Source organism: Heterocephalus glaber, unplaced genomic scaffold (assembly GCF_053883595.1).
Source record: "Heterocephalus glaber isolate CG9 unplaced genomic scaffold, H.glaber_assembly_v1.0 deba00001813, whole genome shotgun sequence".
Taxonomy (NCBI): Eukaryota; Metazoa; Chordata; class Mammalia; order Rodentia; family Bathyergidae; genus Heterocephalus; species Heterocephalus glaber.
The window spans coordinates 2,667,505-2,684,351 of record NW_028258484.1 but is presented as its reverse complement, the minus strand read 5'-3'; the positions used below and the strand labels follow the sequence as shown (position 1 = coordinate 2,684,351).

The following is a 16,847-nucleotide window of genomic DNA, read 5'->3' as shown; positions in this document are numbered from 1 at the left end:
GTCCAATGACAGAAGCAGGGCAGAGCTGTGGCTAAGAAAGGAGCCCTATAGCCACACTGCTGGTGAGATGTTCTGTGGTGTGCCAGTACAGAAACTCCCAGACTCAGTCATTTCCCCTACAGCTCTCTACCATGTACTACAAATCTCAGTTGCTTCATTATTTTGACATCAGGCAAGTCAATTCCATTCCCAGGCCTGTTTCCCACACTTAGTGGGCACTTCTTCTCAACAAACCTACTCTCAACAGCCCTGCCTGCCTCCATGCTGCTAGGAAGCTGAACAGCTGGGGTCACTCTCAGATTGAGCCCACTCTTATGCCTCTGTCTGATCCTTCTGCAGATCAACTGGCTTTAATATGCATCAAGATCCAGTGCACACACTCCCACTGCTCTGGCCTGAGCCCCTGTCCTCCCTTATCTGGGCTCCATGCCATTGCTGTTCTGTCCCTTAAGTGCCTCAGACTTACTCAAACTCAGGGCCTTTGCACATGCTCTGCCCTTGGCCACTTCACTCTTCTCCAGATTGTACTTGGACCCACTCCTTGACTACTATGGTTACAATTACAACTCCCAACACTCCCCACCCTCCTCCCTATTTTTTCCTCCCCAACACAGCACCTTTTCACAAATAGGAGGTGTAATCAAAATAAATAGTGAATGTTTAATTTTTAAAAATTTATTACAGTAAAAGACACATTGCTATTAATCCCCCTAAAAACACTCTTCACTCCAAACACACTTATCCTATAGTTCTTGGCAGCTTCTGAAGCAGCTCTAGAAGTCCTCTTTTGTGGATGTCTTTATGCAGTGTCATAAAAAATTACAGTGAATGTTGCTGCTGAGTGCCATCCAATAGATAAGTAGGCTCATAAAAATATTACAGTGGATTTTTATATACCTTATGCACAAAATCTGGAACTATGCAACTTCTGGCTCTTTCCAAAAGTCAAAATGACCATGAAAGGTAAATATTTTGAAGTCAGGACATTGAAGTAGCCCTGATAGTACAAAGAGGACTTCCAGAACTGCTTGAGAAACTGGCAAGAATGATGAGATAAGTGTGTTTGAAGCAAGAGGGAATATTTTGAGGGAGATTAATGGCAATGTGTCATTTACTGTAATTATTTTTTTTAATTTAACATTATATTTTTTATCACACCACATATATAAAGTACTTATAGGTACTTCTATATTTTTTTCCTTTCTGCCTCCTCTACTAGAATGAAATTCCCACAAGGGTGTGAACATTTGTCTGTCTGAGTTGCTGTTGCCTCCTTCACCATGCCTGGCACATAGTGGGTCCTCAACAAGCTTTTAATGAAGGAATGGATAAGCTTCTGACACTCTCAAGATTTAGCATTCTCCTTATTGGCAAACCTCTGATCCTGCACAGACCCTGGCCTGGTGTCCTCTGACATCCCCAGGTTGGCATCTGCTGTGTCCCAACCTCATGCATTATCACCCCTAGACCTGTCCCACCTCTTCAGTGCTAGAGGCTGCATAGCCTCTGAGTGAGAATATGATGGCCTTGGGACTCTAACTGGGAAGGTGAGGCCAGGCTGGAGAAATGGGCTGACTCCCCCTGCCCATGTGCTCTCTAGCAGGCACAGGATGAATAGATGGCTGCCTTGCCTCAGTGTGATCACCTCCCAGCTCCCCAGGGCTTCTCTCAGAGGGATGGCACAAAGAGCATCCTTGGGCTAGCCCAGCCTTCAAAACTCAGCCTCACCACTGCCCAGGTTCGGTCAAGGAGATGAACTTCCTCTTAGGGAGCACATAAGGCATGCTCAGCAAGAGTGCTTGACAGAAAGTCCTGGGGAGACAGGCTGACAAAGCAAGGAAAAGGCAGACTCACCTGCTGTGTGACGTCCCGCCTCTGGTTCATGGCAGCCAGGTAACGCAGAATCAGCTTGGTGGCCTCGGTTTTGCCAGAGCCACTCTCTCCACTGACCAGGCAAAGGGGCAGAGTGAGGTTCAGCCTTTCACTGGCTCCTCTGGGTTCGCTCCAACCCACCAAAAAGAAAGGGGATATGGGCAGTGGCTGGCTCAGAGGTGCCTGAGGCCTGGCTCACCTGATGATTATGCACTGGTTCTGTTTGGCATCAACCATTTTGGCGAAGGCAAGATTAGCAATCGCAAAGAGGTGTCTGTCAAGACAGGCCATTAGATGTCACTAGAAAAAGCCTTGCTGGTGTGCTCCCAAACCTCCCCAGGGTTGGGTGGTAGTGGTAACAGTGGGGTATCTACCCAGCCAAGCAGCCAATCCTGTCCACCCCTTGCCCTCTGGGGAAAATATACCCAACCCCATCCTAGGACACAGTGGCTTCCAGGGAGGGCCATGGCCGGGTCTGCAGAGAGACTGAGTTGCCCCATGGAAGAGGGGCAGCCCAGGACTTGCCAAGCTTAGAGAGGGACCCAGAAGACCCCAGGGCAGCCCCCTCCTCCAGCCCTGCAGACACTCACGGGGGATTATCTCCCAGGGCCCTCCCAATGTACTGCTGCACCTGCTCCAGCCCATAGATCCCGAACATTTGGTATGGGTTCACAGACACCAAGATGCTGCCGATGTACGTCTGCTGGTGGATGACAGCCTCAGTGCTGGGGCTCCTCGTGGCCCTCCCTCCTCTCCTCTTGGAGCCTGGGGTCCTTTTCCAGTAGGATGGATGTCTGGCTGCCTTGCCTTAGTGTGCTCACCTAGATTCTTCTAGCAGCTCCTGTGTTCTAATTGTGGGGCTCAAGGCTGAGGTTGGGAGCAGTGTGGAGGGACCATGCAACCGTGATTCTGCCAAAGTGGCCATATCATTTATTTAGGGTTAGGCCCAGGTTCTAGGATATTTGCCTCAGGTTGAAGTCAAACCTCTACTGCCTGGAGTTGGGAGGGAGCTGGGGACCCCAGGGCATGTGCAGTAGGGTGTCCCTAACTTCTGTGAGTCCAAGGCTATGGTCCTCTGTCATTCTGGGGCCAGGGGTTTCCTTCTCACCCCTTTGGCTAACCCCATTCTATGGATCCAAGGACTCTGGAAGTTTTATCTGTCAGGTCTCCAGTGTGTGTGTGTGGGGGGGGTGTCACGTTTCTGGATTCTCCATCCCTATGCCTCTGTCTCTAGGGTTTGCGATTGTAAGACAACATTTTAGGACTTCCAATTTCATAGTTCTAGGATGTAGTATTCTATGCCAAAATGGTGAAATGCCAGAGCCCAAATGAGAAGCCATAGTTCCAGGCCGGGCAGGAGAAATCTTACTTCCCACCTGGCCCCAGGAGGCAGCTGCCTCCCTGAACTGGACCCAGAGCAGGCCTGCCCCAGGACTTACGTAGATGAGGTTCTGCTCAAATCTGGTCTTGAGATTGGATAGCACAGTGGTCTCCTGGAGGTCTCTAGAAGAATATTAAGAGAGGTTGTTCGTATAGTGTCCCTGGGGTCTGCTCTCCACTAAATGCCTTTGTCAACAGGCATGAGTTTCAGTTTCTGACACTAACCTTGGGAAAGTTACTTCACCTTGTTGTGCCTCAGTTTCCTAGTTTTTTTGTTTTGTTTTTTTTGAGACAGGGTCTGGTATGCTGTTCAGGCTGGCCTTGAACTCACTATGTAGCCAAGGCTGACCTTCAACTCACCTTGATTCTCCTGCCTCAGCCTCCTGAGTGTTGGGATTACAGGTGTGTGGCACCACACCCAGCTGCCTCACTTTCTTAATCCATCCAATGAGCATAATCATTGTGCCTACTACCCTGGGGGTGGGAGGACCTTATAAGGCAACAGGCTGAGTCAGCGTGATGGGATCACAGTGTTGACCAGCACAGCCCTCACGTTCTGGGCACCTCCGATGTGCCAGCGCTCTCACAGCCACCCAACCCATCTCATGGAGGAGAAACAGGCACAGAGAGGGGAAGTGATGTGCCCAGAGTTCCCTAGCTGGTACCTGACAGGGCTGGAGTTTGAACCAAGGCTTGTCTGACTCACAGAGCTTTGACTTGCACATATTTGTCCTTTAGTGACATTTCATGACACCCATATGCAGACAGGGAAACTGAGGCTCTGAAAATGTTCTGGGAGGTAGATAGGAGACATTGTCTGAGATGTAGGGATCCCACAGTGACCCTGGGCCTGGTCACTCACTCCAGCTGTGTCATGTCCTCCACACCGTCTTCCCTGCGCTGCTCACGGTTCTGCATAGAAGGCAGGTTTCGGATGGAGTGCATCTGTGAAGGAGAGGTGAGGTTGGCAGGCTGAAGCACATCTGTGGGAGCCCAGGTTCGGACAGACTGAGACCTGCTCCTATTGTCACAGAGGAAACCTCAGGGCCAGGCCTAGTGAGTAGTGTAGGTCTCCTCAACACACAACACTGTGGCCTACAGACCCTTTGTCTGACCCTCACACAGAGAGACTGGAGTCTGTCCTCAGTGCCCAAATATCCCTGGGGCAGGTCTCTGTGAGCACCACTTGTTCTTCCCTTGGGACAAGAACACACATACATGCACACATGTGCCCGTGCCCCACAGCCTCAGCTCTCCCTGGGCTGAGACCCCTCCTTCTGGCAGACCCCATGTGTTGACTTGTGTGATGACTTGACGGACATTTGTGTCTTGATGCATGCAACCTTCAGGAGGGCCAAGATGGAATCTACTTCAGGACTACACCCCTGTGTATGGACTCACATGTGGTAGCCTTGCAGCTCTCACTACTCTCATGCACACCTGTGGATATGCATGCAGGCCCTTGGTACTTGGCTGGGGGCACACACATGCAGGAACATGCCCTTAATGTCCATTGGTATGTGCACCTGGGCAGAGAGCTGGGGTTTGCTCCACCCCGGGAGCCTTGAGAATGGAAGTCCTCATGCCACCTTTGGGCTGCAGAATTTCCACAATGACAATGCCCATTTATGTGCACACATGTGTGCACACATGCAGAGATCAGGCAAATAACCCAGGATGCCATATCTGCTCAGACTTTAGCACATGCTTACTTTTCATGCTTGGTTGTGGAGACATGTGCGTCTGGGCACACAAGCTTGCAAGGCTCTGCATCTGCAAGCACACATATGTGCATTCTCAGCCTTTCCTATTGCAGCTGCTCACCTCCCTGGGCAGACAACGAAAGGGGACACCAGTAGGGGCCCTGTGTGCTTTGTGCCCATCACAGGGGTGCTAACTAGGGCACAAGTATCACCCTTTCAGCCTTGGCCTCAGGCCCACCCATCTGCCCATGTGCTTGCAGCAGCCACAGACCCTGAATAATTTAGCCACTCACGTATTCCAGGGTAAGGAGGGCCCAGGCATCCTTGCCCCTCACCCCTGGGCGCCCTGCGCCCTGCTCCTGCAATGCTGCAGCCCACACAGTTCGGGGCACCCGTCGCCGGGGCCAGGGTCCCCCCAAAAGCCAAGCTGCCCCAGTTGCCATTGTCAGGCGCGGCTGGCTGGCTGCTCCATGGGGCACCGTCTGAACAGGCTGAGAAACACCTGCCACCCGTTTACCCCGCCCATCCAAAGTGTCCCCAGGGGAGGCTCCGGTGACCACCCGCCTCCTTCAAGGGCCATCCAGCATCAGTTCACGTTCCACTATGAGTGTGGCAGCCAGACACAGGCTCGGTACCCTTCAGGGAGGCTACCCACCCTGTGTCCCTCAGGGGACCCAAGCAGACTTCCTGGTTTATCCTCCATCCACTGTGCAGCCTCTGGGTCTGTTTCCCCACCCTGCACTGAGGAGGCTGAAAGTTGTGTACTGAGCCCTCTCCCTCTCCTTGTCCAGAATCCTTCATCCCAGAGACTGTAAAAGGCAGAAGGAGCCTGAGGGGAGAGAGGACCCCAGTTTGGGGTCAGTAGGAGGCATGAAGACATGAGCAGGGATGTGGGAATGGGACAGGGTAGATAGGCAAGTCCTGAACTTTTCACTCAGCTTGGCTGAAACTTCTGCATGGTACCTGGGGTTGCCTAGGCCAGGGTGGACCACAGCAGGGCAACTCAGAGCCCAGGCTAGAACTAACCAAAAAGATTTCTTCCCCAAAGTTGTCAAAGAGAAGTTTTCTGCACCTCTGCCATATGTCTGCCTGTGCTGGGCATCCCTGGTGAAATACCCCAGCGACTCTGGGAGGCCCAGGCTATTTTCCCAACCTGTAGATGACAGACTGAGGCCTGTGCAGGAAGCAGCTTGCTCAGGGCTCCTCAGGCTACCTCTTGCCCTGTTTCCTAGACCAGAATCCCCAAGCCCTCCCTCTCACCTGTGTCCCATACCTTGTTCTGCCAGATTTTGGGGCCAACCTCTTTCCAGGTGCCCCTGAGGGACAAGGAGCCAGCTCCAGGGCCCAGGAGGTGAGACTGACAACAGGTTTGTATTTGTGGCCAGGGCAGGTGGGTGTCTGCCCGCAGCCAGAGGTGAGGCCAGTGCAGGTTGCAGGCTTGGGTCTCTGCGCCATGCTCAGGTTCTGGGGCTGACTGTTCTGGGGTCTTCTGCGTGGCAGGCCCAGCTCGCTGGAAAGAAGTCAATTTCCGAACCTGAGGCATGACCACAGCAAAACGCCCAGGGCAAGCCTGGAGCTGCTCACCCACCTTGGGGAGGGGCCCTAGGGGCCCAGTGGGTGCCAAGGGGGCTGGGGCTCTGGGCAATGTCTTCCAGCGGCGCCATGGTGGCCATGTGGCCCTTGCCTGGTCACATGTGGCCAGTGGGTATGAGAGGCTGAGCCGTAACACCTTCTGCTCTGGGGCCACATCCTTGGGAGATGTTAGAATCCAAGTCCCAGGCTCTGTTGGTGTCTGGGGGTCCATCAGGGTAGCTTCTTCAGGATGCTCAGGGATTGGGCAGGCTGATTTGGTGAGCTGTCCAGGCCCTGGGTCCTGGTGTCTGCCCAAGAAGACATTGGTTGAGTCAGAGGTCTGGTCCTCAGGCTGGTGAGCAGGGGATGGTAGGGGGCCCACGTGCTGAAGGAATGGGTTCTTGAACAGAGGGGATGCCCTGGAAAAGCCAGGAAGGCTACCCACACCTCCAGGCCAGGGGGAGGGTGGGTGCTGGATGGGAGGCACATCCACGTCCCAGCTGGGGGACAGTGGGGGTACAGTCCAGGGTGTGTCAGAATCCTCAGGTTCCTGCTGGTTCTCCTTGTGCCCTGGGGCCCTGGCAGCCACTCTCCAAGACCCTGCGCTGGGAGACGGGTGGAAGGGCTGGAGCACTCGAGGCTTTACTGCACGGGTGGGTGGTTCGCTGAGGCGCCGCCATGTGTGCGGGAAGCGCGAGGGTATGTTGAGGGATCGCTGCCTTGGACGGTGGCCCAGCAGAGAGGGTCGGAAGGGCAGGCGGGTTGAACCTAGTGCAGGCGAGCGGGGTGGGCCCAGGTGCCCAGAGGCTCGGTGGAGGGCCAGCGGCTCCCGCAGAGATCGAGGTCGGCGAGGTGGAGGTGGGAAGGGGGGCTGGAACGGGCCCCTGCGGAGGGACAGCTGAGGGGACAGGGGCCCTAGGGGCGAGAGGTAGCCTGGGCCTGGAAGGCTCCTCTGCGAAGGCTGGGGCGAGGACAGCGGGGGCCAGGCTCGCCTCCTTGATGCCAGTGGAGAGGCTCCAGGAAACCCGAAGTCTGTCCCTGCTCTGCGGCATGAACCCCGGAAAGAAGGCCGAGGCACTGGGAAGGCCTGAAGATCGGGGGGCACCTCGGGGTTGGCAGGAGGGGGCTCCGCGAAGGCCCACCAGTTTGCCAGGGGCGGGAAGGGCACGTGGGCTGGGGCCGCCCAGGGCGGTGGGTGGCGGCGGAGGGACCCGTACGGCGAGGCGAGACGTGGCAGCTGGGACAGAGGCGGCCCGGACAGAGGCGGGGAGAAAGGTGGAGCGGGCAGCGTGCCCGGACTGGGGGCCCGCCGGGGAGCTGGTGGGGAGAGGAGCGCGCTCCAGTGGGAGAGCGCGCGGGTTGCGGGCGCGGGCGCGGGCGCATGCGGCCGGTGGGAGTTGTTGTTGTTGCGCGCCTGCGGTCGGGCGCGCCTCAGCACGATGGGCGTGTTGGGCCGGTCAGGGTCCATGCCTGCCAGCTTGTAGCCGATGCGCTTGTAGGCCGCTTCCCTGACCGCAGAGCCGCGCCCTCGGGCCTGCTGGCTGCCCCTGAGCCGCGGGATGGGCTTCTTTTCTGACAGTGTTTTCTTGAGGAACCGCGCCAGCGAGGTGGCCGGGCGGGGCTCAGGGCGGCCAAACTCGGGGGCCAAGCCCAGGCCGCGGGGGGCCCCGAAGGCAGACAGAGCGCGCTGCAGGTTGCGCTGGCGTGGTGTGAGGAAGGCCCAGTAGGGGTGGCTGTAGGGCGGCACGGTCACCGGGGCCATCTCCTCCTCTTCCTCCTCCTCGTCCACATCCCCCAAGGGTAGCGGGATATCCAGGGAGGGGGGCAGGGGCACGTCCAGTTTCTCCTTTCCGAATAGCTTCACTTGCGGCCGCGGAAAGAGGCGGAACTTGCGGATGAGAGATAGCTTGGACCTGGCAGGTTTGTCCATGCCCTGCTGCTCAAAGAAAGCAGAGCTAGGCAGGCGGAAGGAGGTGCCCTGCCGCTCCCCGCCTGGCTCTTCTGGCTCCTCCAGTTCCACAATGTCATCCATGGGGTGGGCGTATGGGTTGTGGGGTGACAGGATGGGCGCTGGTACCCAGGGGTAAGCAAAGGCTGACTCTTCTGGGTACAGATAGGGCGCGCCTGGGGGATAAATGGCCTCGTCTCCTCCACCGTAGATGCCTTCGGCATAGGGGACAGTGTGGGGGATCCCATAGGGATCAAGGTAGGGCATACTGTAGGGATTCTCATACGGCAGGTCATAGGATGGGCAAGGCACTTCGTAGGGCGCATAGGGATCCGGGTAGTAGCTGTAGGGGTAGCCTTCGCCTTCGAGCTCGTCCTGGTAGCTGTAGGGTGACGAGTACCCTGATGGGGGCGCGTATGGGGGCTCATAGTCATAGTAGCCGTAGCCGTGGCCAGGGAAAAAGGAGCCGCCATAGTGGTCAGGCAGGTAGTAGTCGTAGGGGTCCTCGGGCGGGTACTCGTAGGGGTAGTCAGTGTAGGGTGGCCAGGCTGGGCTGTAGAGACCATAGCCAGCCAGGTAGGCCTCTTGCTCCTCGTAGCGGTGCATTGACTGCTGGTCGTAATAGTCATCGCCCTCGCGATGGTAGTCATAATATTCACCCAGGTCCTGGAAGCCTTCCAGTCCATACAACGACTTTCGAGAGCCCGCGTGCCGAAAGGGTGCCTCGTCCTCAAAAGGTAGGAAGCCCACGGGTTCACCAGAGGAGTAGATGCTGTGGCTTCGGGGAAACCTGCGGAGCTGGCCTCCATGCCGCAGGATCTCCGCCCCTGATGGGAAAGGTAGCTTTCGGGAGTCCATGCGGGAGTCAGAGCGCTGGAACCAGGCATCCAGTGCGGCCTGCTCACTGCCAGACTCTTCAGCCTTCTTGAGGAGGAACTTCTTGGTGAGCCAATTGATGGCTGTGGATGCCTTGCTCAGTGATCGGGCGCGAGGCCTGAGGCGGCCATAGCCCCGCCGGCCTGGGAAGCGGATCACCATGAAGGACGGCTTCTTGCCCTTCATCGCCCGTTTCTTCTTGCCCATGCGCATCTGTGTCATGAGCTTGGATGTAGACTTGAGTACAGTGCGGGCCTTTTTCTTGCGTTTGGTCTTCTGGGGGCCAGTATGGAGGCCCCAGAAGAAGGCTGATGCACTCCGGAACTGGCCCTTCTTGGAGATCTTGGGCTTGCGATCTCGGAAGCCCATGAACAGCCGAGATGTACCCTTCAAGCTCCGTTTGGGCTTCTCAGGCTCCGGGGCCTTTTTCCCCTTCTTCCCTTTCTTGGCTTTCTTTTCCTCATCTTCCTCCTTTGCCATGATGGCCTCCTGCTCCTAGTGGCCCTGGGGCCTTTGGCTAGGGTTCAGGGACTTGGAGACACAGGGACCTGCTAGGTCTCCTGCTTGCAGCTAGAGTGGCTTGGGAAGGGACAGGGCCAGCATTCTGGGAGGGTAGATCCATAATTCATCTCCTGTAGATCCGCCTTGGGTTTCACCTTCAAGCAAGCAGTGATGGAAATTTCGCAGGTGTTGTTTACCAGGCAGGGAACCCTGAGGAGGCCTGTGCTGGGGGAACATCCCAGCCTTAGAGTCACCATGGCAACAACTGTGCTGACTCTGCTCAGGCCCTCCCTGTCCTTTAGCTGGCTCAACTACCCTCAATGCTTGGGTCACTGTGACCCAGTGAGGGGACACTACCTGCCCTAGGCCACCCAGCACCCCTGCACTGTGCCTGTAGAAAAGGGTCTCCTGAGCCCAGGGTGATAGAACCCACCAAGTTATATGGGAGGGGAATCCTGGACCTCCAAGAGGAGGGGAGTGGGCAGGGCAGGTGGTGTGGTCAGTGTAACAGGAGCTAGCAAGCTCTTGAGAGCTGAATAATGCATCTAATAAGAGCCTGGGTGCCATATCACAGAGCAGGGCAAGGTGTGTGTGGGGGGGGGAGACTCAGCAGGCCCTCTCTCTCCCTGTCTGGCTCTCCTTGCTCACTGTACCTACCTCTTCCTCTGATTCTGCTTTTCTTTCCTCAGACTCAAGAGAGCTTGCGAGAGACCAGCCATTCAGAGAGGCCATGTCTAGGGCTGGGGGTGCCTGCTACAGGTAGCCTCTGGGAGCAGACAGGGTGCTGAATGGAAACTGGGGTGATTAGATGGCTTCCTGGGCAGGGGTCATGCAGGGAGTGGGCCTCCTACAGTGTGGATTTTTGAGGGGATGTCCACTGTCCCTGTCACCTCCTTCCATGCTGCCCACTTTCCTGCCTCTGGCTGTTACTGCTGCTGGCATGAGGGAAAACAAAGGGAGGAGGAGTTCGTTTTTCTGAGCCCAGAGGGGCTGACATCTGCCCCTGCCCTCAGGAAGATGGTTTCCAGAGCCAGGTGTGTCACACAGAGGGATCTCATGGGATTCTCTCAACAGGCCTCTGAGGTAGAAACTGGTCCTATCTCCATTTTCCAGGTGAGCAAATCTAGATTTCAGAGAGATAATGATTTGTTCCAAGGCCACTTAGCTTGGGAGGAAAGAACCCAGGCCCAGCAGGGTCCAGAGCTGTCTTCCTAGCCAGGCATCCAGCCCACTTAAGCTCCTAGATGTTGGACCATCACTCAGGTGGGAAGAAGTCTATACCCTGGGTAGAGGCAGCGGCTTGGCTGAGCTGATCCAGAGCCTCATCTAACCAGGAGTTCTAGGCCCTGAATGAGCCACTGAAAAAGCCAAAGAAACAGCCAGGCCTCCAACAGGGCTTTTCTCTGATGTGTCAGAGGAGGTCACCCAGGCCATGTCTCTGCTTGGGCCCCTACCTGGATTCTTCAGTCAGCCTGTCTGTCTGTGAAGGTCTTGCAGCCACCACTCATGTGCCTGTTCATTTGTTTGTTCACCCATTCATTCTCTGTGAGAATTATGTTGTGCATTAAGCACTGTGTAAGCATTGAGATGCAGTATAAATGGAACAGCACTGGGCACATTAGTGGGTGAATTGTATGGGGTGGGTTATATCTTGAATCAAGCTGTTATAAAAGAAAACGGAAGGAAGGAGGGGGAGAGATAGGAAGAATAAAGGAGGAAGAGAAAGAACGAGAACAGAGAATCCATGATCCCCATCCCTCATGCATACACAGAATGGCTGCATAGTGTTGCTCACTGCTGCAACAGCCAGGATGCACTCCTGGATGGCACAGGACACAGGTGTGAAAAACCACACTGAGGGAGCCATCTTCTGGATCTGCCCCTGAAAGAAGTAGAATACAGAGCACCTAGTGTCCATAGCACTTACTCCTTGGCCTTTTTTTTTTTTTTTTTTTTGTACCGGGGATCAAACTCAGGACCTTGCACTTGCAAGGGAGGTGGTGGAACTACTTGAGCTAAATCCCTGGCCCTGGGCTTCTTTTTTTAGGAAGCTATGAGTGTCGGGATAGGAAAGTTTGTATTTTTATTTACATATAAAAATACTGCATGGGCCGGGGATTTAGTTCAGTGGTGCCACCACCTGCCTTGAAAGCAGAAGGTCCCGAGTTTGATCCCTGGTACCAAAAAATAAAAATACTGCAAATATGTAAGAAATTAATGAGATTGGTCATTTCAATGCAAACCTTTTTATATCCATTTGATTTCTGAATCATACAAATGTGTTCTGATTCAAATGAACATACAAAAACATAGCACTTAAAACAGAAAGTGGATGGGCCGGGGATTTAGCTCAGTGGCACTGCACCTGCCTGGCAAGCACATGGTCCTGAGTTCAATCCCCGGTACCCAGGTGTGGGGTGGGAAGAAGAGAGAAAGTGGAAAATAAAAACAAAAAATTAGAAAGTGGGAAAAAGGAATTGGATACAGGATCCCAGGAAGACTATCAGGACCTGAAACCAAAGTCCGAGTCCAACCTCAACCCAGCACCACTTCAATCCAACATCTGAGGAACCTGAGTTTGATGCTGAGTACCGCAAAAAAAGAAAAAAAGGTTTTGGAGCCAGGGGATTTGGCTCAGGGGTTTCACTGCCTGCTTCGCAAGTGCAAGGTCCCGAGTTCAATCTCCGGTACAAAAAAAAAAAAAAATTTTTGAGGAAACTGATGCAGAGAGGTCAAGTTTGTCCCATTAGGCTCAAGGACACCTCCCAGAGTCACCCCCCACCTGTCCCCAGTGGAACGTCTCTGGCTGCCTGATATTTGTCCAAGAGGGAGAGACAGAGCCACCACTTATCCTTTAGGCTACCCTAAGTCTTGCCTTGAACCCTTAGGTAGACATCTTTCTGCTTTGAAGCCCCACCATCCAAACATGCTTGCAGAAGCAGGGTGTTATACAAAGGCACATGGAACTCAGAGATGGAATTCAGGGGCTGTGGAGCTGGGCAGCTTGGAGCTCTGGGTCTTATTCTCTCCCTGGATCTGAGCCTGAGCAAGTCACTCAGCCTCTAAGTTTTGGTCTCTTCCACTGGTGTCTCCTCTTCCTTGGGCTGACAGGAATTTTAAGGGATAAAGAGGGCCAGGGTAGGGCTGCCTGGGTGAGGCTTGTTATGATAGTTGACATTGCCTTCTGGTGGCTGCTGGCAGCAAGCCCTGCCCTCTGATTCCTCCTGGTCTCTGGGGCCTAAGCTAGCAGCCAGCAAAGGCTTCTGGTAAGTCCTGGGTTCCACATCCTTCTACAGGTCCCAGCCTCTGCTGTGGTACTGAGGAGTATCAGGAGCAAGTCCCTCGATCATTCATTCCTCAAATATTGGCTGTGTACCTACTAGGTAGCGAACACTGCCCTGAATGCTAAGAGGTCAGACTTCAGTGGAGCAAGACACGGTCTCTGTCAGAGTTCCCAAGGTCACAGACCTTAAGCTAAGAGTCACATCATCCAGAAGAGCTGTGAAAGTCAAAGCATGACCCCAGGTACTCAACACCACAATGGAGGCCCAGGAAAGCTCCTCTAAGAAGGTAGGCCTGAGCAAAGATCTGAAGGGTGGGAGGGAGCTAATGATATGACAGTGTTCCAAGTAGATGGAGGAGCATGTACAAAGACTGGTGGTGAGAGTCCTATGACTGGAAGAGGTTTGCGGAATGTGATGCAGCAGTCAGGGACTGGCCCCATGAGGATGTGGCAGGACTTTGGTCTGTATCTTTGAAGTAATGGGGAACTACAGCTGTGTTTAAGCTTTTAGGAATGTTGTGACCAGATTTGCATTTTACAAGTAATAATAACCAACACTGCCAAGTTTCTTTTTGCCAGACTAGACACTGGAATATCTCACTAGATTTTCACATATGTGAGACTGGAGTTCTTCCCATCTTATGGATGAAGGGCTCTGTCTTAGAGGTTAGATCACTCAGCCAAGAGCTCATAGTGAGGATGTGATAGGAACTCTGGCTACAGGGCCAGGTTTAGAACACCAGGGCACAGAGCTCATTCAGCTTTCATCACAATCTCCCAAAGTTGGTGCAATTATCCTTCTTATTTTACAATTGAGAAAACAGGCTCAGAGAACTTTAGGAAGTAGCCTGAGGCCACATAGCTAGAAACTGGATTTGAGCCCATGCAGTCTGGCTAAAGTGTACTGTCAACCATGGCCTTATTTTGCTTCTTGGAAAGAGGTTTGGAAAACCATTCTTGAACCACTGCAGGAAGGTAGGGGAGGAGCTGCACTATGAGGTCAGGGAGAGGGGTAGGTGGCTTGGCTGGGACAGGGCAGTGGTAGAGCACAGTGGATACATTCAGAATGAGGTTCAATAAGCTGGCCCTTTAGGGGCTGGAAGAGGCTAGGTGAGAGCACAGCCAGGAGGTGTGGCTTGGCTTGGTGTAGCTGGACAAGTCAGAGAATGTCCTCTGAGGTGAGGTGAGTGGTGTGGGACATGTCTGCCCAAGACAGGTTTAGGGTGATGGAGACTGAATCCAGCTAAGAATCATGGACTTGGTTGTTCCCAGGCCAGAACTTGGAGAGACAGTCATCCTGTAGGTCAGGAGAGACAGAGGCAGGGAGTGAGAACTGCCCAGGAAAGGGACAGGATGATCTGGCTCAAGTGATGGGTGCAGGGAAGTGGCTGGCAGGGGCACAGACAGTTGTGCTGAGCTTGCCAACAATGTGGGTTAAAAGTGGTCACAGGAGGAAGGGGTGCTGCTCAGCTACAGAAACACTTGCTTAGCATGTGGGAGGTCCTGGGTTCCATCCCCAGCATGGGGAGGATCACTAACATGTGTAGCGTCGGGCTGTTGTGGTGACATATTAGAGGACTGACAGGTGAGAAAGGTGAGGACACTGGGCCTGGCATGGCCAGTGGGGAAGATGCACCTAGGCCTCTTAACCTTCTAGAGGAGAGGTACGTAGAGAGGCGGCTACCCAAGGACAGTGAAGAACCATCCGAAGCCAAAGACAGAGGCCTTGGGAGAAACCAGCCAGCCTAGACCTTGATCTGAGACTTCTAGCCTCCAGAACTTTCTGTTGTTCAAGCCAGGTCTGTAATGCTCTCTCATGGTAGCCCTAGCTAAGACAAAGTAGTTGCCAAATCAACTGGACAAATCCAGGTGACAGAATGATGGAGACAATGACACAAAGAAACAAAGAGGGAGAAAGAAAGATGCAGAGTGACACAACACAGAAAAAGAGAGAGAAGGAGACTGATGATCTGAGGAATGAGGTGTCCAGGAGAAGTGACCTGGCCCTGGCCTCCTCCATGAGTGTGCGTGGTTGGGGAAGATTTTTCAGGCCAGGACTGCACAGCAAGTGAGGGAGGAGTGAGTGGCAGGGCTAAAGGTGAGCCTGAGGCAGTCTGGGGGCTGTGGGGTAATACTCAATTTTTTTTTAAGACAGGCTTTTCTTTTTCCAGTAGCAGGAATCAAACTCAGGATCTTATGCTTGCCAGGAAGGCATGGCACCGCTGAGCTACATCCCTGGCCCCGATACACAGTTCTTGAGGAGGGCAGATGAGCTTGGAGTTTCTTGCCAAAAGAGGGTTCCAAAATAATGAACTGTATAATCTAAGCTGGAGGAGGGACATGGAGAATGAATATACAGATATTGTACAGACACACAGATGCTTTTTCCCTTGGCTTCTTTACATGAGCTTTCTAAAGCTGCAGGCCAGGTTGTCCTCTGGGGTACCAGCCTGGGGCTGAGTACAGCCCTGCTGTGTGGGGATGGGCTGAGTGAAGCTGCAGGACCCTCCTGTAATGGCCAGGGGAGGGTGAGTGATGGGACCAAGGTGGCCAACAGGAACAGGGCCCAGCCCTGGAGTTCACCTTGGTAGCATGGGTTAGGGACCACAGAGGTTGCTTAGAGGGCTTCCCAGCCAAAGGCCACTAAGCTGGCTTGTCACTTTGACTTGGGCATGTACAGCTGAAAAGTCCCTCTCACACAGTTCACCCTTGCTGATCACAGATCCAAAAAGTCCAGGGCACAATACATGGAGATGTCTCTGATCCCCAACACAAAGACTGAGCCCAGCAAACAAGTTCACCCTTAGATAGGAACATGTGGCTGGAGCCATGGACCTGAGCCCTCAGCCTGAGGTCCCCAGACCTCTGCCTGCATCTGCCACCCTTTCCTAGCCAGCCTGGAGGGGCAGAACAAGCCTGGATCCAATCCATGAGCTCAGGGCCCTCCTGACCTCTCCCTGGGCTGAGGCTCTACCTCTAAGGCCAGGAGTAGGGATGACTGTCACCAAGGCAGAAACCTTCCTTTAGCCCTTTATAGCCAGGCTATGGGGTATCAGGATAGGGTTGCCAAGTTAAGTCATCAAGCATTTATTTACCTGTCACGGCACCCCACAGTCATGAAGGGGGCACTACGCCTGAAGGAAGGCAGGGTGGCTCAGACAGTGGCCTCACAGTCAGTTAGGGTAAGGCCTCAGCTCTGCTGCTGCCTCCTCCCTCTTCTTCCCTGTGATATGGGAGATCAGTAACAGACCCCCAAAGACCTAGATCCCCTTACCTGGGTCCCGTAGCCTGTTCCCTGCCTGCATGCCGCTTGATGGGGGTCCTATGTCTGGCCCAGGAACACAGCCAGCCAAACACAGCAGCTCTGTCACAGGAGGGAGAGGAGGCCCAACCTATCACACCAACTGGCTGGGCCTATATATATTTAATGATGTCTATTATTCTTGTTTTGTCTCTGGAAAGGAGCAAGCAGCTGATGGGAGCAGGGAACAGCCTGGAAAGCTGGGCAGTGGGCCTACTCCACATTCCAGCCTGGTCCTAGTCCTCTACCTCTCCGGACAGCTGCACAGAACCTGTGTCCTCTACTTCCAAAGGCACAGCTGCTGCAGAAGGCCTTCCCCATGCTCTGGACTCATGGCTTTGTATTTTGAGTGCTTCTGTAGCTTCCCACAGAGAAATGGCACATCAGTTCTTAGGCAGCATAGCAGGGCCC

General features: G+C 54.1%; 1 protein-coding gene and 1 long non-coding RNA gene across 3 annotated transcripts in view; one reads left to right on the top strand and one right to left on the bottom strand.

The window, feature by feature from the left end:
- The window catches only part of Myo15a (myosin XVA), a 59,445-nt gene extending 48,896 nt beyond the window's left edge, over nt 1–10,549 (bottom strand). The window contains exons 1-6 of the mRNA XM_087203918.1: nt 6,229–10,549; nt 4,115–4,197; nt 3,312–3,375; nt 2,463–2,572; nt 2,072–2,146; nt 1,855–1,945 (exon numbers count right to left, since the gene is read on the bottom strand). Of these exons, the coding sequence (XP_087060044.1) occupies nt 1,855–1,945; nt 2,072–2,146; nt 2,463–2,572; nt 3,312–3,375; nt 4,115–4,197; nt 6,229–9,831 (4,026 nt within the window). The 5' untranslated portion in view covers nt 9,832–10,549. The remainder of the gene's footprint in view (nt 1–1,854; nt 1,946–2,071; nt 2,147–2,462; nt 2,573–3,311; nt 3,376–4,114; nt 4,198–6,228) is intronic.
- Nucleotides 8,264–15,493, top strand: LOC147820664 (uncharacterized). 2 transcript variants are annotated; one of them, XR_015448353.1, is made up of 5 exons: nt 8,264–8,447; nt 9,139–9,212; nt 10,542–10,965; nt 13,236–13,422; nt 15,307–15,493. It is a non-coding gene; the product is annotated as an uncharacterized LOC147820664 (long non-coding RNA). The 2 variants fall into 2 exon arrangements; XR_015448354.1 differs by lacking the exon at nt 10,542–10,965.
- Nucleotides 15,494–16,847: the final 1,354 nt, after the last annotated feature.